At 47.0% G+C, this 22500-nt stretch overlaps 1 protein-coding gene across 1 annotated transcript in view; it reads left to right on the forward strand.

The window, feature by feature from the left end:
- Window positions 1–22500, forward strand: part of LOC311228218 (tubulinyl-Tyr carboxypeptidase 2-like) — a gene marked incomplete at both ends in the record, with an annotated part of 147457 nt that overhangs the window by 121569 nt on the left and 3388 nt on the right. Inside the window, 2 exons of the mRNA XM_084314129.1 lie at window positions 952–1095; window positions 8095–8213. Of these exons, the coding sequence (XP_084170255.1) occupies window positions 952–1095; window positions 8095–8213 (263 nt within the window). The remainder of the gene's footprint in view (window positions 1–951; window positions 1096–8094; window positions 8214–22500) is intronic.

Raw genomic sequence — 22500 nt, forward strand, 5'->3', positions numbered from 1 at the left:
GAGGTGTTTTAAAACGTAGTGAAGGTCAATTATTTTGCGACAATGACCGAGTATAGGCTATACATTATCCCGCTTATTACATGGCTAACTTACTAACAATATACCTAATTCATTTTACACCATCGACAAGACGAGATCAAATGCAGACGCAGTTGTTCTGTGGCTCTGTCGGCCCAAATAAAGTGATTATTATTATCGCCAGCAGCCGGCAGGTGTGTCTGATTGCACTGATGCAGTGTGTGTCAGTGGGCTTGATTGCTTCAGCTGCGAAAAGCAATAATCACCGGTGATTATTGCGCGTTGCCCATGGCAGCGGTCAGTTGTCGAAAAATAATTCACCGCTGTCAGGGGCTATTGACCAATCACAATCAAGCATTTTGGCGAATGTGAAAACGCCAGGTAATAAGGATGGATACTATAGAGGACTAGATGGAAGAAGTTCAGGAGAGAAACTGATAGTGTCCTGTCTCTCTCCCCCCCCCCCTCTCTCCCTCTCCTCTCTCCCCCCCCCCCTCTCCCTCTCTCTCTCCCCCCCCTCTCTCTCTCCCCCCCCCCTCTCTCTCTGTATCTCTCCCCTCCCTCTCCCCCCCGCTCTCTCCCTCTCTCTCCCCCCCGCTCTCCCCCCCCCCTCTCTCTCTCTGTATCTCTCCCCTCCCTCTCTCTCTCTCTCTCTCCCTGTATCTCTCCCTCCCTCTCTCTCTCTCTCTCCCTGTATCTCTCCCCTCCCTCTCTCTCCCCCCGCTCTCTCCCTCTCTCTCCCCCCCGCTCTCCCCCCCCCCCTCTCTCTCTCTCTCCCCCCCCCCTCTCTCTCTGTATCTCTCCCCTCCCTCTCTCTCCCCCCGCTCTCTCCCTCTCTCTCCCCCCCGCTCTCCCCCCCCTCTCTCTCTCTCTCTGTATCTCTCCCCTCCCTCTCCCACCCCCTCTCTCCCTGTATCCCCCCTCTCTCTCCAGGTGAAGATAGGTCTCTACGTGCCACACGACCCTCACGTCTTCCAGGCCATCGAGTGGAAGTACCTGGTGCTGAACGCCCCGCGGCTCGGAGCCGAGGACATGAGGAAGGAGCTGGAGAAGCACGGGAGAGACATGAGGATGAAGGTGAGGACCAGTGTTGGGACTAACGCGTTACAAAGTAACACGTTACAGAAACGAAGTTACTTTTGCCGCAACTAGTACTCTAACGCATTACTTTTGAAATTCAGTAACGCTACTTACGTTACTGAATGGTTCGTCACTGCGTTATTTGCGTTATATACGGCGTAGATTGATAGCGAGCGGTAGTGATTATTATTATTATCCTCATCCCCACCCGCGTAGAATGATACGAGGCGAGTCTGGCCACTGGCCAATCAGAAGTGCGCAAGAAATGCGGCTACGGAAAGAAATAGACCCTCTCTATTGTAAACAACACAAACGCTCGCTATGAATCTACATAAAAAGAACGCAGTAACAAACTAACAAACCATTTAGCAACTACTTGGAGAGATAATTAATATACAACATGGAAACGAGATAAAGAACATGTTTGAGGCGCTGCTGGAGTCAACTGGACTAACGTAACGTTACTACATCTCAACCACCGCAGACTTTGGTGAGTCAGTGCAATGTGTTCACTGAAACTCAAGTTGATCAACGGATTTTGACTGTACGAAATCTGCCAGGGAATCTCATAATACTAATCAAACAATATAAATATAGTCCTTTCATGCACAATTGATATCCTAACTATTCTAACGTTGCAATGCTTTGATTGATATCTTAAACAACGTTGCAACTTGCAAGATGGTGAATGAATGAATGAATGAAAACTTTATTTAACAGCTTGCAGAATGGGTACAATACAGTACGGCTCAATACATACAATTGTTAAGGGGATGCAGACCTGAGAAAGACGTTTGTCTTGTTTCCATCAGGGTCCCCCATTTTCAATTCATATAGACATTTATGACATACACAACATACATGACATTTATGGCATAGGGACATATAGGTATTTAGTACTGATACATTTGTGACATAAACGGTATTCAAATACTGTTACCCATAGCTTTGGGTAGGGCGTTCCACATTGTTGTGGCATAATTGCGAAACGTTAGTCCCTTGTTTGAGCCGAATCTGGGTTTTACATGATTTGTTGAGCTTCCTCTGGTGTAGTGGTTGTGGTATTCACTGACCTTTGGGAAGTATTTTGACATGTACATGGGTACCCCGGTCGTATAGTGTATCTTGTAGACCAGGCCCATTGCAAGTTGCTGTACTCTGTCGTCTACTCTAAGCCATCCTAGGTTGTCAAAGTGGGCAGGGGTGAGGTGGGTTCTGGGGTTCAGGTCAAGTAGTAGTCTGACCAGTTTGTTTTGTGATGTTTGTAATTTTGTTTTAAGCGCCTTTGAGGTGCTTTGGTACCATGAGGTGCAAGCATAGTCGTAGTACCCTTGAATTATAATGGTTATAATGAAACGCTCCGGCGACATCAAGGCTGTTACTTCAACCGGCGCACTTCTTATTATATGACTCGGGACAACATTTGTTTGTGTCAGATTTGTGTTTGTATCTAGACCACATTGCTTAGCAGAGTTCGGTGATGTGAATGGAAACTGTCAAGTTGATCAACCGATTTTGAGTACTATAGGGCATGGGACTCGGGAGCAATCTTTTTTTTTTATCTTTTTTTTTAAATAACTAAATAGTTACTTTTCACAGTAACTCATTACTTTTGGGTGTAAGTAACTAGTACAGTAACGAAGTTACTTTGAAATGAAGTAACTAGTAAAGTAACTGAGTTACTATTTTTCAGTAACTAGCACAACACTGGTGAGGACACACACACCACACACACACACACACACACACACACACACACACACACACACACACACACACACATTTATACATACACACACATACACACACACACATATATACACACACATACACACACACATATATACACACACACACACACATACACACACATACACACACACACAAATTATATACCACACACACACACACACACACACACATACACACACACATATATAACACACACACACACACACACACACACACACACACACACACACACACACATACACACACATACATACACACATACACACACGGTGTGAGTGTGTGAGTGTGTGTTTCACCAGACACTAGAAGTGATTGGTTCAAGTTTCAACTTTCAAGTTTCTTTAATAGTTGTCATACAGAAGTACAGAATACTTTTATACAAAATGCTTCTTTCTGTTACGCTCCAGAGACTGTAAAAAATAGAAATCACGTACGTAGACACAAGTGTTCAGTATGTACACATGTACAATGTTCAATGCAGAATAGAAGTAACTGAGTTACCATACAATATACAATATACTATGCAATATACTAATATACAATATACTATATAGTGCAAAGCAGAAATGGGATGAGGTACAATTTAGGTACAATTTACAGTAAGGTGTACTGAGGTATGGGTTGTAGTGCAAATCCTTTACCAATAAATATAAAGTGTGTTTAGGTGTTCTAAAGTGTGGAGAGTGGGTGCTGCAGTGAGTTGTTTGTTTAAAGTGAGTGTGTGCGTGTGGATGTGTGTGCTGTGAGTGCATTTGATGTTTGTTGCATAGTGTTTATTGTTCGTTGAGCAACCTGATGGCCTGGGGATAGAAGCTTCTTCGGAGTCTTTCTGTGCTTGCCATGAGACTCCGGTATCGCTTGCCTGACCGCAGCAGTTCAAAGAGGCAGTTGTTTGGGTGGCTGGAGTCTTTGATAATTCTCTTAGCCTTACCCATGCACCGCTTGTTGTAAATGTTCTGGAGAGTGGGAAGCCCCCCTCCAATTGTGCGTTCGGCTGAACGGGCCACTCTCTGTAGTCTGCTACGGTCTTGTGCGGTGATATTCCCAAACCAGGAGGTGATATTGCCAGGATGCTCTCTATTGTACATGAGTAGATGACTTGGAACTTCCTTAGGCGCCTAAGGAAGTAGAGGCGTTGCCGTGCCTTCTTCACAACACTGTCAATGTGTGTGGTCCATGTCAAGTCCTCGGATATGTGGGCTCCGAGGTACTTAAAACTGTTCACTCTCTCAACCGGTGCCCCGTCGATGCTGAGGGGGTGATTGATGATTGATGATTGATTCCTTGAGAATACAATGTTCAATGTCCTTGTTGGTGACACGCGAGTAAGTGTGTGTGTAGCTATGATAGCTGTGTGTGTGCTGGTAAGGAATTGACACAGGAAATGGAGGATTTTCTTTGGTCTGCTTCCAAACAGCATGAAATACTAGACAGGCAGACAGATAGACAGACAGACAGACAGACAGACAGACAGACAGACAGACAGACAGACAGACAGACAGACAGACAGACAGACAGACAGACAGGCAGACAGACACAGAAATATGAGGCTGAGAATGACCACGTTAGACAGACATACAGGCAAGCAGACATAGAGAGACAGACAGACAGACAGAGATACTTTCTTTTTATTTATTTTTTATTCTGTTTTTGGTCGATTTTTATTTGTTTGTACTACCGGGGCAGTCCGGTAGAGAGAGAGAGAGAGGAGGAACGGGAGACAGAGCGTGGGAAGACATTCGGCAAAGGACGCCGGGTCTGGGAATCGAACCCGGGTCGGCCGCTTCGCGACGCAGCATGTTACATGGGTCGCCACTTGGGTGCCCAGACAGGAGGGGGGGGGCACGTCTAACACGGGGCACAGCGCAAAGCAGTATCCCCCCGGATCACTGCTGGTGTGTGTGTGTGTGAGGGAGGGAGGGTGGATATGATCTGCAGCATATCTAGCAGACAGATATCTAGGTCATATTTCCACAGCTGTCACACACACACATACACACACACACACACACACACAGTCAGCTGTGTGTGTTAGATGGGGACTTTTGGTGTCATATGTGCTCTACTCAGTTGAATGTGTGTTATTATAAATAGATCTAATCGTGTGTGTGTGTGTGTGTGTGTGTGTGTGTGTGTGTGTGTGTGTGTGTGTGTGTGTGTGTGTGTGTGTGTGTGTGTGTGTGTGTGTGTGTGTGTGTGTTTGGAATGGAGGAACTCTCCAGACACTTAGACTCGACCACTGAAACGCAGGCAGCCTGATGGAATGGATATGAAATTCAAAGATTGCTCCATATAATTAACACCTCAAACATTGTCTTAAAGGCATGTGTTGTGATTTAATTACCGTTTAATCTCTCTCCCCTACAGTCCCTCTGTGTCCCTCGCAGTCAAACACCAGACACACATGTACACAGATGGGCATGCCACGCACACACACACACACACACACACACACACACACACACACACAGACACACAAAGTGTGTATTTTCTTAGTTTATTTACAGTAAAGCACCTTTATGTTCATGTGATGTCACAACGCCTCTCAGCAGCCAGGTACCAGGTGCCATATTGTGTGTCTCTCTCTTAGTAAGCGTTCCATTCGATTGAAGCGGGGAGGCTGAATGGCTAAAGGGGAGGCTGAATGGCTAAAGGGGAGGCTGAATGGCTAAATGGGAGGCTGAATTGCTAAAGGGTAGGCTGAATGGCTAAAGGGGAGGCTGAATGGCTAAAGGGGAGGCTGAATTGCTAAAGGGGAGGCTGAATGGCTAAAGGGGAGGCTGAATGGCTAAAGGGGAGGCTGAATGGCTAAATGGGAGGCTGAATTGCTAAAGGGTAGGCTGAATGGCTAAAGGGGAGGCTGAATTGCTAAAGGGGAGGCTGAATGGCTAAAGGGGAGGCTGAATGGCTTGTGTGAAAACAACCAATAAATAAATAGACCACACGTGGCCTGTTACGATTGGTGGGGTAGTGAGGGAAGGCGATAAGAACTCAGTTTGCGGACAGGAATGGAGGAGGCAGAGACGGCAGGGTAACGTGTATAGGAATAATCAAACCTGGACACAAAGGGCAATAAGACACACAACAACCAGACAGGGGGACGACATCAAACAAAGGCAGGGATGGCCCAAGATAACAAACAAGCGGAAATTAACTCTATTACATTTAACCAGACCAAAATGGCCGCCTGCACCATCTGGCTCATCTGGCCACTAGAGGGAGGTAGGAGACCAGGTAGGAGACCACTGTCAGGAAGTAGGGAATGTCCAATGTCTTTATCATAACAGGCCCACCAAGGGCTGGGCCTGGGGTTGTTACAGTGGCCACTGTCCAGAAGTCCTCACAAGTATAGCATAGTAGTCTATAAACATGCTGCTGCTTCTACTCTTAACCCTTTCACTGCCACACTACCAAATGGTTAACCCTCTCACTGCGACAATACAGAAGGTTAACCCTTTCACTGCCTCATGACAAAGGGTTAACCCTTTCACTACCACACTACATTAACCGTCTGTAGTGTGATAGTAAAGGGTTAACATTCTGTAGTGTGGTAGTGAAAGGGTTAACAGGCTTATCTGCAGGGTATTTAAAAAGTCTTAAATTCGGCACAGTGGTGTAGTGGTTAACACTGCCGCCTCACAGCTAGAAGGTCCAGGGTGCGATTCCCGCTTGGGGACCAGGTTTCCTCGTTGCCTATTGGGTTGGGTATCTCCCAGGCCTTTCTGTGTGGAGTTTGCATGTTCTCCCCGTGCTCGCAAGGGCCCCCCCCCCCTGATAAGATAAACCCAATAGAAAAACATGCACAACATTGTCCATCGCATGTTTGGTGTCACTGCATGCCGAATAAAGACTTCTTCAAAGTCCAGTTATTAAATTCATAATTCTCAATTTAAGGCCTTAAAAGGAATTAAAACGTCTTAAATTTTATTTGCACAGGTATTACATTTTGGGGGGGGGGGGGGGGGGGGCAGCCCGGCTGTCAGAAGATGAAATAAGATTAAATATATGAAATGTTTTTGTATTCAAGTCGTTGATTTTTGCGGGGGCTACCGTGTTTGTATGTGTGTGTGTTGTTCTGTTCTAAATTGCGTTTGCTATTATCTTCACTCTGAACATTCCTCACCCACTGAGCTGTTAATGGCAGCTTCAACTGTTGTTTTCATCGCACACACATACACACAGACACAGACAGACACACACACACACACGCACACACATACACACAGACACACACACACACACGCACACACAGACACACACAGACACAGACAGACACGCACATACACACACACATACACACAGACACAGACAGACACACACACACACACGCACACACAGACACGCACACACACAGACAGACACGCACATACACACACACACAGACAGACACACACACACACAGACAGACACACACACACAGACATGCACGCACAGGAGCTGTTTTAGCCAAATTCATATTTCTCATTTTGTGTCTGAGGCTTAATGTGCCCAGTGGTGGGTGGTGGAGCCCCCCCCCCCCCCCCCCCCTCCTCCTTCCTCCCCCGCTGATTTAAATTGATTTTCTCAGAGAAAACTAAACAAAAATGCCTCCATTGCAAAAAAAGCCTCCATTTGCGAACAGTGAAGAAAGATGGGTAATAAGAAGAAAATAGCTCTTAGAATCCTCAAGGAAACTCACACTGAGTTGATTAATGGCCGGGAAAGAGAAGCAGCTAAACTCGGTCTACTGTCGGTTTGACTTTGTTGTTTCAAGGTCAGACAAACTGCTACACATTAGACCGTGGGCCATTTTGTCTCAGGGACGCCCCCATCTGACAACAAGGTTCTTGCTGTTCCATATGACATGATGCTGTTACATAATGATTTAAAGGAACACGCCAACATTATGGGAAATGCGCTTACCGTCTTCTCCAGAGTCAGACAAGAAGATGGACACCAATCTCCTCTCTGTGTGTTCAGTAGAAAGCTATCCGGCTGCAAGCTAGCCTAGCTTAGCACAAATGACTGGAAGCGGATACGGACCGCTAGCCTAGCTGTGGCTAGCCAAAAACACCTCTCCCGGAGTTTTAATCTAGGCTAGTGGTTCCATTCATTTGTGCTGCTCAGCGAGGCTAACTTGCAGCCAGATAGCATTGTACTGAACACACAGAGAGGAAAGAAACTTGGATTGGAGTGATATTGTCATAATATTTGATATTGTTTGTTTTCTAGTTGTTTATTGATTTTTATATTTTTATTTGATAGATCCTGAAATCGTCGAGCGCCCAGTCGCCCATCAAGGAGCGCAGCCGAGGGAAGTCCTTATCGCCACGGAGACGGCAGGGCAGCCCCCAGCGACGAGGCCCCCACCGCAGAGACAAGTCGTACGTAGACGTCCTGATGTACCGTCGTGTGTGTGTGTGCGTGTGTGTGTGCGTGTGTGTCGTGCGTGTGCGTGTGCGCGTGTGTGTATGTATGCAGATGATACACCATATGTGCTCTCTGCTTATCCATTATTACACTCTAAAAGATGGTTCCTTTGAGAGGAGAGAGGAGAGGAGAAGAGGAGAGGAAAAGAGGAGAAAGAGACTAGAAAGAGAGGAGAAGAGGAGAGGAAAAGAGGAGAAAGAGACTAGAAAGAGAGGGGAAGAGAAGACAGAGATGTGAGGAGAAGAAAGAGGAGGAGAGAAGAAAGAGAGGAGAAGAGAAGACAGAGATGAGAAGAGAAGACAGAGAGGAGAAGAGAAGACAGAGATGAGAAGAGAAGAAAGAGGAGGAGAGAAGAAAGAGAGGAGAAGAGAAGACAGAGATGAGAAGAGAAGAAAGAGGAGAAGCGAAAGAGAGAAGGGAAGACAGAGAAGAGAAGAAAGAGAGGAGAAGAAAAGACAGAGAAGAGGAAGACAGAGAAGAGAAGAAAGAGAGGAGAAGAAAAGACAGAGAAGAGGAGAAAGAGAGGAGAAGAGAAGTCAGAGAGGAGAAGAGAAGACATAGAAGAGGAGAAAGAGAGGAGAAGAGAAGACAGAGAGGAGAAGAGAAGACAGAGAAGAGAAGAAAGAGAGGAGAAGAGAAGACAGAGAAGAGAAGAAAGAGGAGAAGAGAAGACAGAGAGGAGAAGAGAAGACATAGAAGAGGAGAAAGAGAGGAGAAGAGAAGACAGAGAGGAGAAGAGAAGACATAGAAGAGGAGAAAGAGAGGAGAAGAGAAGACAGAGAGGAGAAGAGAAGACAGAGAAGAGAAGAAAGAGAGGAGAAGAGAAGACAGAGAAGAGAAGAAAGAGAGGAGAAGAGAAAAGAGGAGATGCTAAAAGACAAGAGAGAATCGGAGTGAAGAGGAGAGGAGAAGAGGGGCGCTACAACCAGCTACAGGATATAGAGGGATCCATGAAAACAAACAACTTCTGGGAAAACTGGAACAAGCTAAACAAACAACACCATGAGGATCTCTACCCATCCAAAATGGAGACGTATGGGTAAACCACTTCTCCAATCTCTATAGCCCAATACAAGTTCAAGTTTCAAGTTTCTTTAATAGTTGTCATACAGAAGTACAGAATACTTTTATACAAAATGCTTCTTACTGTTACGCTCCAGAGACTGTGCAAGACAAGATAAGTATGAAATAAAATAACATAGTATAGCATGTAAATTAGAAGTAAAAAATAAATAAAAAATGAGGTCACAGTGTTCAGTTTAGACATATGTACAATGTTCGATGCAGAATAGACGTAACTGAGTTACCATATAATATACAATACTGTGCAGTGTACTAATATACAATACTATATAGTGCAAGGCAGAAATGGGATGAGGTGCAATTTAGGTACAATTTACAGTAGGTGTACGAGTTGTAGTGCAAATCCTTTATCAATAAATATAAAGTGTGTTTGTGTGATCTAAAGTGTGGAGAAGAATACAGTCATACAGAAGAATGAACAGCAAAAACACATACAAGATAAACTACAAAGCCTAGAGTCAACCATAAAAGACTACCAGAACCCACTAGACTCCCCAATTACATTACAAGAACTACAGGACAAAATAAAATCACACAACCAAGAAGTCCTGCGGCGCGGATGGTATCCTAAATAAAATGATAAAATTCACAGAGTCCAAATTCCAATTGGCTATACTAAAACGTCTTAACATTGTCCTTAGCTCCAGGATCTTCCCCAATATATGGAACTAAGGACTCATAACAGCACAAATTTGAAAGCAAACTATACTCAATTGGGCACGAGGGTCTGCTGTACAAGCTATTAGAAAGTGGCATTGGAGGGAAAACCTTCGACATCATAAAGTCAATGTACACCAACAACATGTGCAGTTTGAGTCCAACCCTCTTCAACAAATACATCAACGAACTGGCAAAAACATTGGAACAAGCTGCAGTACCTGGCATCCCCCAGATGACCTGGTGCTGCTGTCTTCAACAAAAGAAGGGCTACAGCAGCACATTGATCTTCTACACAAATTCTCCCAGACATATTGGGCACTGACAATAAATCTAACCAAAACAAAAGTTATGATATTCCAAAAAAGACCCAGCCTACAACAACACAAACACAAATTCCTCCTAGACACAATTGCCCTAGAACACACAAAAAACGACACCTATCTCGACTTAAACATCAGCGCCACAGGGGACTTCAACTTCAAGCTGTGAACGACCTGGGAGATAAAGCAAGAAGGGCTTTTTTTATGCCATCAAAAGGAACATCAAGCTTGACATCCCAATTCAAATCTGGCTCAAAATATTAGACTCCGTCATAGAACCCATTTCCCTGTATGGTTTGCGAGGTCTGGGGCCCACTTGCAAACCAAGATTTCACAAAATGGGACAAACACCAAATTGAGACTCTGCATGCAGAATTTTGCAAATCCATTCTCCGCACCCAACGGAGAGCACCAAATAATGCATGCAGAGCAGAACTAGGAAGATACCCACTAATCATCAAAATCCAAAAGAGAGCATTTCGATTCTATAATCACCTAAAAGAAAGTGACCCAGACACACTCCATAACAAAGCCCTCACCTACAGAGAGACCCCTAGAGAGATGCCCACTCAGCCAGGTGGTTCTGGGACTCTGCTCACAAACACAAGCAGAGCCACCAGACAGAAACCACACTGGACTAAACCAAATTATAAGAAAACAAAAATAAAACTATCTGACACATTGGAAAGAATCAATCCAAAACCAGAGCCAATTGGAATGCTATTTGGCCCTAAACAGAGAGTACACAGTGGCAGAGTACCTGAGCACTGTGACTGACCCAAAACTAAGGAGATCCTTGACTAGGTACAGACCAGCCCTCGAGAAGGGCCGCCATATGCAGACCTCTCTCTCTCTCTCTCTCTCTCTCTCTCTCTCTCTCTCTCTCTCTCTCTCTCTCTCTCTCTCTCTCTCTCTCTCTCTCTCTCTCTCTCTCTCTCTCTCTCTCTCTCTCTCTCTCTCTCTCTCTCTCTCTCTCTCTCTCTCTCTCTCTCTCTCTCTCTCTCTCTCTCTCTCTCTCTCTCTCTCTTTATTACATTATAATGAGACGTACTGTACTCCCAGCACCGCTCTCATCACCGCCATTATTAGACTTAGCATTTCCCAGCTATCTGCACATACTTATGTGGATCACAGTACTTATTAAGTGTGTGTGTGTGTGTGTGTGTGTGTGTGTGTGTGTGTGTGTGTGTGTGTGTGTGTGTGTGAGACTGCAGTACATCGAGGCTGCAGCTGCTTACAGATCACATTACAACCCGCCACACAGCTGATGATGCAGATAAACACATACATTACCATCTTGTGTGTGTGTGTGTGTGTGTGTGTGTGTGTGTGTGTGTGTGTGTGTGTGTGTGTCCATTTCACCGCTATAGAAGCCAAATTCTACCACAACGGTTGACTAACAGTGAAAATCATTTAATAAGATTCAACAACATGCCCTTCACTCAAATAAAACATTGATTTATTATGCATATCAATGCGTGAATTGCCCTTAAACTGTTTGAGATTTATTGCGAGAGTTTGGATTTTGTCCTCCTCTCTGAGTGATGTCATCTGGAGGACTCATATTCCATAGAGTAGTATTAAAGTACAGCCCAGTGAAATAATAAAAGGAAATAGCATGACCTACATCTTCCTGGTGGGTAGTGTCATAGGGACGTGTCCTGGACGCTTGTATCCTTTCGGCAAGCAACAAGCCCTTCCGCGTTGCTCTGATTGGCCGAGCGCGCGCATGAGCCGCGACAAGCCCCTCAGCCAGGCAGCAATACTAAACTCCGCTTAACGCAAATGGAAGTATTAATTTCGCCGTAACGAATCATTAAAAAAATATACCGTTAACTGGAATATGTTGTTTCTTTACACATATGTTGGATTTATGTAATTGGTTTGTCATGACAAACCAATAAAAAATCGCGAATTAACCGGTGGCTACAACAACACACAGTAACTACATGCATCATTGTTTACAATGAACGGTGGGGCTAATCTAAAGGACTGGACACGGACAAGTTAAACTAACCTAAAGTTAGTTGTTCACCAACAATCTACAGACACAAACAAACACAGAACCGGACTGTTATATTAAATTAATTGATTGCTGTTTAACGCGTCCGTGTCCAGTCCTTTAGATTAGCCCCACCGTTCATTGTAAACAATGATGCGTGTAGTTACTGTGTGTTGTTGTAGCCACCGGTTAATTCGTGATTTTTTATTGGTTTGTCATGACAAACCAATTACATAATCCAACATATGTGTAAAGAAACAACATATTCCAGTTAACGGTATATTTTTTTAATGATTTGTTACGGCGAAATCAATACTTCCATTTGTATAAATTGCGTTAAACGGAGCTTAGTATTCCTGCCTGGCTGAGGGGCTTGTCGCGGCTCATGCGCGCGCTCGGCCAATCAGAGCAACGCGGAAGGGCTTGTTGCTTGCCGAAAGGATACAAGCGTCCAGGACCCAGCTGCTAAACCCTGGTGACTCATCCTAATTTTCATGTTAAAAAAGTTATTTATAAACCTATCCCTTACCTTACCCTCTAACCTTAACCTCTTAAACCTGAGCCATATTTTCAGAAAATTTGCCTAAAAGTACATACCCAAGTAAATGCCTCAGACCTACTCCTATCCAAGCTCCGGGAGGGTCATCAAAGAGAAGTCGCCTATTCTCTGTCCTTGCCCCACAATGGTGGAACGAAATTCCCACCCCAGTTAGGACAGCCGAAACTCGTCCAATCTTTCGCCGTCGACTAAACACGCACTTTTTCAATCATTATCTGAAATGAAAAAATAAATAAAACCGTAACCCTAACCTTACTGTCATGCACTTGTCCTAATAAACTAACCTACACTGTAGCACTCAACACTTTGATGAACATTGTTACTCAGCTGATAGAGTTGTACCCTTCCTGCTGTCTTGTTGTACAAAACTTGTAAATCGCTTTGGATAAAAGCGTTCAGCTAAATTACTAAATGTAAAATGTAGTGCTGTCAGGCGATTAAAATTTGTTATCTAATTAATTACAGGATTTGTAATTAATTGATCTAATTAATCGCATTTTAATCGCATAACCATTTTAGGCTTGATATTTTATATTCTATAATCATATTTCAAATGGCATGTGTCCGGATGGCAGAATTCAGTACTGTATCTACAAAACCTTCTGTTTAATCATCTTTGTTCTGAAGGATCAGATTAAACCGAATATATATATTTATTTATATATATATATTTAATTGTATTTGTATATCCCCTGATATCCCTTGTATATTCCTTGTACAATATGCATTGAATATCCCTTCTAGTCTACTGAACATCCCATAATAGTCTCCATTCTACCATTGGACGAGACCTTGGTGCCAGGTCGCCATACCCCTCAGACCAGGTTCAATCGTACCGCTCAACATGTATGGACAAGTCCTAGTTCCGCGTAGGAATATGTCTACCGCACCACTAATGGTACTATTTGTTCATAGTGCGTATATATACTGCGCTATTAAAGTAGAGCTTTCTTTTAGTCCAGTTCCTTACCCTCCAACAGAGTGACAGACGCAAAAGCCTCCCCGCGAACCACGTGTGGGCAGTAAGGCCAATTCGGCCCAGTATCGGCATTGAGACATCGTGTATATTAATATTTGAATAGTCATATTTGGCACTATATCGTCGAGTTGGACGTATTCTATTAAGCTAATAATAGTCTATTCATATGTAGTGCCTCGTGCGGTAAGAGTTCTATAGTAATCAGCACCCCCATCGTTTCGGGCATCAGCTGGACGCTTATCCAGGGTGGTTGACCCCACGTGAAGCTGCACCCGAGGAGCTCCAGGCCAAAGAGCGAGTGGACCTGTATATTGGATTATTCTACCGACGACGGCTAGCCTTCCCCGGCTTGGATTATGCTTTGAGTACTTTGATTATTCTATGGATAAAGGCCAACACTGCGGTGTGTTGGAAATACCCCCCCCGGAGAGGACGACAGGTGAGAAGACGCTCTACACGACGAGGTCGCCTCACGTCTCTCCATCGTGGACCGGAGGACGCCGGCCACAGAGAGTCCAACTGCTTTCATCTGTGGATCGAGGATCGCTGGGCACCGGGTCGCACGACTGTGGGCTCTCCCAGGATACCCTCGGCCAGACGGGATACAGCCAGACTCTACCCCCCCCCCCCTCCAGCTGTCCTACAAGCAGTCGGAACCTTCCCCTAGTGTATCCAGCTATATAATCATTCAAGTATCATTGCTATTGTTCCCTAAATATTCCAGGTTGTATATTTGCTTCCTGCGCAATCAGAGATTGGACATTCGATATTGATCTACCTACGAATACTCATTTGCCATAAAAGTGCATACTATTTCAAATCATAAATGTAATTAAGTGATCGTTGTACATACCTTTTGCTATGTATTATTATTAAACGCAGACTTTCGACTTGGTACATTTGTGTTGGATCCGTTTCATCAGGTGGGAGTGTTTATCATAATTATTTATACCTAGTACTGGGTGGCCAGAGTCTAAAGTACAAGAGGTAGTGGTAGTAAGTATCATATCTAACAATACAGTCAGGGAATTGTACCCCTCAGTTACAATTGGTCCTTCGAGCCGGATGGTAATCAGTGTAATATTAATATAGTGTTATTAATATTAAAATGGCCTATGATGAACACTCCACGAAACGATCCTCCTGACCAACAACGCCCGCGGCGCAAACGACAGCTCCCTCAGTACCTAGAGGCTTACGCTGTCAGTCAACAACCTAGTCTTCTACCAACAGTAAACGCGGTAAAACTAGAAAGTAAAATTATGTCTAACCCTAACGACCAGGCTACCCCGACCATAGAGGCCCCTATGGGTTCTAACGTAACTGACCCAGCTCACGGTGGGGACCAGGGGGAACCAGACATGACTTTACACCCCGCCAATACCGAAGAAGTAGTCCCCGACGAGTCCCGGGAGGAAGACAACACTACCGAGAGAGAACTCGGCACGGAAGAAGATGAGGAGAGCACCGTGGAGATAGAGCTCCAAGACTCCGCACGGAGTACCCCAAGGGACGGCTCCCCTATACAACCGTCTTCTCCCAGCGAGGCAGAGAGGACACTACAGCAGGCATTCCTCGTCAGCCTGAAAGCCTCTACTGAACGCGATAGACTCCAGGGTGAACGCGATCGATTGCAGATACAGCAACGGAGCGAAGAAGAGCACATACGCCTGGAAATAAGACGCATTCAGATGGAAGAGAATATGGCAAGAGACCGGGCCGACGCCCAGCGCGCCGCCACCGGCGCCCAGAGAGAATCGGATCTCACCAAGCGCGAAGCCGAGCGCGACAGAGCACAAGCGCAACTAATAGAACAGCTGATCAGAAGGACAACACCCCCTCCCTCCACCAGAGGCTCCAGGAACTCGTCTAGACATCACTCCAGGGCGGCATCCCCTAGCCGAGTAAGCGACCCTGAACTTGACCAACAGACAAGGTTTATACCCCCCGCAGACCCCCTTCCCCAACCGGTCCAAGCGAGACCCAGCCACCGGGAAGGAGCAGCATACACTGCGGAGAGGCTAAATCAGAGACTACAAGCCCTGGATGACCTAACGGAAGACGAAGAGGAAGAGGAGGAGAACCACGCCCGACGACAGCACAGTACTCTACCGGACCAGGAGGTCCAGTACAGCCCAGGCTATACCCCCGCGGAGCTGCGCTACAGACGCTAGAGAACCGGGCCCAGTATACGGAGCTCCGCATGTGTCTGGAGACAATGTTGGTGGATGTCATTGATGAACGCCATAAATACGCGATACTACTGAAGCATTTAAAGGTACCCCGCGCGCACAACATAGCGCTCGCCTACGCCACTTCCACGACCCCATACACCGCAGCGCTGGTAGCGTTGGACCAGAGATATGGACGTATATGGGATTACGTGATCCAGGAGATCAGGCACATCGACCGCCTACCCCCAGCAACAGACAATCGAGCACTGGACGACCTGTCCATCAGAGTGCAGTCCCTAGTAGGGATGCTGGGAGCGCAGAGGGAAAAGGGTAGGCATGAACTATACGCCAACTCAAATGTAGAGAGGATCTTGGAGAAGCTACCGCCCGCCCGACAGGAGCGCTTTAGGCGGCAGAGAGACCACCGAGACCCTAATGGCCCCGAACCGAACCTCCTCGATCTAGCCGACTTCCTGGCAAGAGAAGTCAGCAGCTTACGGCTAGATACATTCGGACGGAGCACCCCTGGCTCCAGAGAAGGAACCAGGAGACTAAATGATGGAAGAAGATCGGTGACTGTCATGCACCAATCGGAGTCAGTGCCAAGCAGTAGGAGCCACAGTACCCCCTCAAGAAAGGAGAAGTGGAAGATAGTGTGCCCCTACTGTGAGAAAGAACACTGGCTGTCACAATGTGACTCATCCCCCAAGATGAATGCGGAGGAAGCGAGTCAATGGATAAAGTCCAACAGACGCTGTTTTCGCTGTGCGCGATCACACATGGCAGCCGAATGCCGCTTAAAGAAAAAGTGCAGTCGGTGCGATGGAGCCCATCTGGACATACTCCACGACAGTAACAGATGGCGGCCTCCACCCGCACCATCAAGCAGCAAAGCAAGCGTCATGTACATCGACCCCGCCAGCAGCAGCGGAGCCAGAGTGCTCTTAAAGGTAGTCCGTGTGACATTGAGCTACCAGAATAAAGTCATGGACACTTACGCCGTCCTTGATGACGGGTCAGAGAAGACCCTTCTGCTCGCGTCCGCTGCGGCCCAGCTAGGGCTGCGGGGGAGCGAAAACCAAATGACAATTCGGACAATAAGAAGAGATTTGAAAACGATAAAGGGCGAGAATGTCTCATTCTCTATCGCAGCAAGCGGCCAGCCCGAGCGACGGTACAGGATTACAGACGCTTTCACCAGCCAAGAAATAGGACTCTCGCGGTACACATACCCCGTAGCCAAGCTGATGGAGAAATATGTACATCTACGCAAGCTACCGATCCCACTCATAGACGGTGCTACCCCGACACTGTTGATAGGCTCCGACCATGCAGACCTCATTGTCCCGATAGACCGGGTTCATACCGGACCCAGAGGCTGTCCTGCAGCAGTCGAGACCCGCCTAGGATGGACTCTCCAAGGCCCACTCGCCAAATCTCTCAACCGAACCACAGCCACTAGCTGTCTCCACTCCCGAGTCACAGAGGGAGACACCGCACTCCTGCAGCATGTAGAGAGGCTATGGACCTTAGAACAAATGCCCTTTAAGAACGAAAAGAAAGACATTCGCTCTAAAGACGACATCTACGCCATTAACCTCCTCGAGACGGGAACAAAGAGAGTCCCAGTCAGCGGCGTGTTGAGATACGCCACGCCACTCCTGCGGCGGGAAGGGATGCCTACCTTTCACGCAAAGAAAGACGCCACAGAGCGGTACCTACTAAACACAGAGCGGCGCTTAGCCAAGGACCCCGCCCAAGAAAGTGTATACCGTGCTGAGATTGAGAAGCTCATCACAGCGGGACACGTCACAAAGATTGACATTAAAGAGGCCGACCAGACGACTGAATCGTGGTACGTGCCCCACCACAAGGTTCATCACAACGGCAAAGACCGCATCGTGTTTAACTGCAGCTACCAGATCGGATCCCAAAATCTGAATAAAGAGCTATTGCCCGGTCCTACACTCGGCCCCTCCCTACTAGGCGTACTACTCCGCTTCCGCCAGGACAAGGTGGCTATCAGCGGGGATATCAAAGGGATGTTCCTGCAGGTGAGATTAGTAGAGGAGGACAAGCCCCTGTTGCGGTTCCTATGGAGAGAGAGGCCAGGAGATGAGCACCCAGCCATCTACCAATGGGAAGTCCTCCCTTTCGGAACTACATGCAGCCCATGCTGTGCTACATTTGCACTACAGAGACATGTCGCAGAGGACCCAGCAGCGGACGAAGAGGTCCGACACAGTGTGAAGAACAGCTTCTACGTAGATAACTGTCTACAAAGCGTTTCGACCCAGAAAGAAGCCGAGGCTCTCCTACATAAACTCTGCGCCTCTCTGATCAAAGGCGGCTTTGATCTCAGGCAGTGGGCCAGCAGCGATCCGCACGTACTGCGCAGCCTCTCCTCCGAGGACAAGGCAGCGAGCAGCGAGACCTGGATGGCCACAATCCCAGGAGAAGCCCAAGAGATGACACTAGGACTAGTGTGGCGCTTCAAAACAGATTCGCTCCACTATAGACACAAACCCCTGACCACGGAGCAGGGAAGGTCGACGGCAATACCGACCACCAGACGGAGTGTGTACAGAACACTCGCCCGACAATATGACCCGTTAGGATGTATACTACCGTACACCACCAGGGCAAAGATGATTGTACGAGCATTGTGGGACAAGGACCAGGGCTGGGACGACCCCATTCCCGCACACCTTACATCCACCTGGAGAGAGTGGGAGATGGAACTCCACTCACTCCCAGGCGTTAATATACGCCGAAGCTACTTCCCACCCACGGTGAGGCCAGAGACATGTAAAATGGATTTACACGTCTTCAGTGACGCCTCCGAGGTCGCCTACGGATCAGTAGCCTACTTGCGGGCCCAAGAAGAGGGGGGAGAGATCTACACAGCATTCATCCTCGCCCGCTCGAGAATAGCCCCACGCAAGCAACAGTCTATCCCACGTCTAGAGCTCTGCGCAGCCCTCGCAGGAGCGCATCTAGCCACGCTCATCCAACGTGAGCTCACCATTCCGGTGCATAGAACAATCCTGTGGTCAGATTCCACGACAGTACTCGCCTGGATCAAATCGGATTCATGCAAATACAAAGTCTTCGTGGGAGTCAGAGTCACTGAGATTCAAGAGTTAACCGGAGAAGCAAACTGGCGCTATGTTGATACAAAACACAACCCAGCTGACGTCATCACCCGGGGAATGTCCCTAGATGACTTAACCCGTCATAACATCTACAGTGACGGACCAGCATTCCTCAAGCTCCCGGAAGGAGATTGGCCCACGCCCACCCCGAGGGAAGCAAGTGACGAGGAGGCTGAGAATAAGAAACCCATGTTCTGTGGATTGAGCACTGTTGTCTCCGCAGACCCCAACATAGACGATTGCATTACCATAGAGAGTGCGCAGCAACGGACATTCCTGCGGCACCACCCAGAGATTCAGTCCCCCGCTGATATGTCAGCAGCTGACTACGAGGAAGCAGAACTGCTTCTACTGCAACGAGCCCAGAGAGACTCGTTCCCCGATGAACTAGACTGTCTACAGGGAGGAAAGCCCGTCCCATCAGACAGCAGATTGATTCATCTGGCCCCCGAGAGTGACACACATACCCTCATCAGAGTGGGTGGTCGCCTGCGGAGAGCCCCCAATTTACCGGATGACATTAAGTACCCGATCGTATTGAACAGCCGACACAAGGTCACAGAGCTGATTATAAAGAAATACGACGAGGATGTACACCACGCAGGAGCAGAGAGAGTCTTCGCGGAAATCAGACGTCGTTACTGGATACTTCAAGGAAGAGAGGCGGTGCGACGCTTCCAGCGAACCTGTCTAGACTGCCGAAAGTGGCGCGCGCAGCCCAGCATACCACGGATGGCTGACCTACCTCCATGTCGCCTCCGACTCGGCGACAAGCCATTCCACTCAACAGGCATGGACTGTTTTGGCCCGCTGCACATAAAGAAAGGAAGAGGCACCGAGAAGCGGTGGGGTATTGTATTCAAATGCATGACCACCAGAGCGATACATATCGAGCTCCTTCCGACCATGAGCGCAGACTCATTCCTTATGGCCTTCCGAAGATTCACATCACGGAAAGGAAAACCGTCTACATTATTGTCCGATCACGGGACAAACTTCAAAGGCGGAGAAAGAGAGCTGAGGGAGAGCTTCCAAGCTATGGGCCCAGAACTTAAGACCCACCTCGCTCCAGCCCAGATTGACTTCCAATTCAACCCCCCAAACGCACCCCACTTCGGTGGAACTTGGGAACGAGAAGTACGTTCTATAAAGACAGCCCTGTACGCAGTACTTGGGGCCCAGACTGTGGCGGAAGAAGTCCTAATGACAGTCCTCACGGAGATTGAGGGAGTATTGAACTCAAAGCCCCTCGGTTACGTCTCCAGTGATGTAGCAGATGTCGACCCAGTCACCCCCAACACCCTCCTGATGGGGCGGCTAGATCCCGCGTTACCCCAGACAATGTACCGGCCTGAAGAAGCGAGCGGCCGACGAATGTGGAGGTACAGCCAAGTATTAGCCGACAAGTTTTGGAGCAGTTTCCTACTGCACTACCTACCGTCTCTACAGACCCGCCAGAAGTGGGTAAAAGAGAGAGACAATTTGACGGAAGGAACAGTCGTCATGATTATTGACCAGTCACTACCCAGAGCTATGTGGCCGGCTGGCCGCGTAAGCAAAGTGATCACCGGTGCCGATGGCAAGGTCCGAGCAGCTGAAGTACTCGTCCAGGGGCGCATTTACACCCGTCCTGTGGCGAGGCTCATAGAACTGCCCCGACTCCCAGACACAATCGATGATGACCATGACCCTATGACTTTGTGAGTTGACTGACCCTTACAGCGAACCCTTGAGTGGTAGACAGTGCGGTTAATCTGTCTCTGCTTAACTAATTGGGTTGGGACCAATTAGGGGGCGGCTGTTCTGAAGGATCAGATTAAACCGAATATATATATTTATTTATATATATATATTTAATTGTATTTGTATATCCCCTGATATCCCTTGTATATTCCTTGTACAATATGCATTGAATATCCCTTCTAGTCTACTGAACATCCCATAATAGTCTCCATTCTACCATTGGACGAGACCTTGGTGCCAGGTCGCCATACCCCTCAGACCAGGTTCAATCGTACCGCTCAACATGTATGGACAAGTCCTAGTTCCGCGTAGGAATATGTCTACCGCACCACTAATGGTACTATTTGTTCATAGTGCGTATATATACTGCGCTATTAAAGTAGAGCTTTCTTTTAGTCCAGTTCCTTACCCTCCAACAGAGTGACAGACGCAAAAGCCTCCCCGCGAACCACGTGTGGGCAGTAAGGCCAATTCGGCCCAGTATCGGCATTGAGACATTGTGTATATTAATATTTGAATAGTCATATTTGGCACTATATCGTCGAGTTGGACGTATTCTATTAAGCTAATAATAGTCTATTCATATGTAGTGCCTCGTGCGGTAAGAGTTCTATAGTAATCAGCACCCCCATCGTTTCGGGCATCAGCTGGACGCTTATCCAGGGTGGTTGACCCCACGTGAAGCTGCACCCGAGGAGCTCCAGGCCAAAGAGCGAGTGGACCTGTATATTGGATTATTCTACCGACGACGGCTAGCCTTCCCCGGCTTGGATTATGCTTTGAGTACTTTGATTATTCTATGGATAAAGGCCAACACTGCGGTGTGTTGGAAATACCCCCCCCGGAGAGGACGACAGGTGAGAAGACGCTCTACACGACGAGGTCGCCTCACGTCTCTCCATCGTGGACCGGAGGACGCCGGCCACAGAGAGTCCAACTGCTTTCATCTGTGGATCGAGGATCGCTGGGCACCGGGTCGCACGACTGTGGGCTCTCCCAGGATACCCTCGGCCAGACGGGATACAGCCAGACTCTACCCCCCCCCCTCCAGCTGTCCTACAAGCAGTCGGAACCTTCCCCTAGTGTATCCAGCTATATAATCATTCAAGTATCATTGCTATTGTTCCCTAAATATTCCAGGTTGTATATTTGCTTCCTGCGCAATCAGAGATTGGACATTCGATATTGATCTACCTACGAATACTCATTTGCCATAAAAGTGCATACTATTTCAAATCATAAATGTAATTAAGTGATCGTTGTACATACCTTTTGCTATGTATTATTATTAAACGCAGACTTTCGACTTGGTACATTTGTGTTGGATCCGTTTCATCAGGTGGGAGTGTTTATCATAATTATTTATACCTAGTACTGGGTGGCCAGAGTCTAAAGTACAAGAGGTAGTGGTAGTAAGTATCATATCTAACAATACAGTCAGGGAATTGTACCCCTCAGTTACAATCTTCCCTTTATTCATTTGCTTAGATTCTTCAGGTCTGGTAAATTTTAGCATGGTGTTATTCACAGTCAAAAAAAAATTATATATTTTTTTGTATTGATATT

The sequence above is a fragment of the Notolepis coatsorum genome (assembly GCF_963971535.1).
Source record: "Notolepis coatsorum genome assembly, chromosome: 5".
NCBI classification, from domain to species: domain Eukaryota; kingdom Metazoa; phylum Chordata; class Actinopteri; order Aulopiformes; family Paralepididae; genus Notolepis; species Notolepis coatsorum.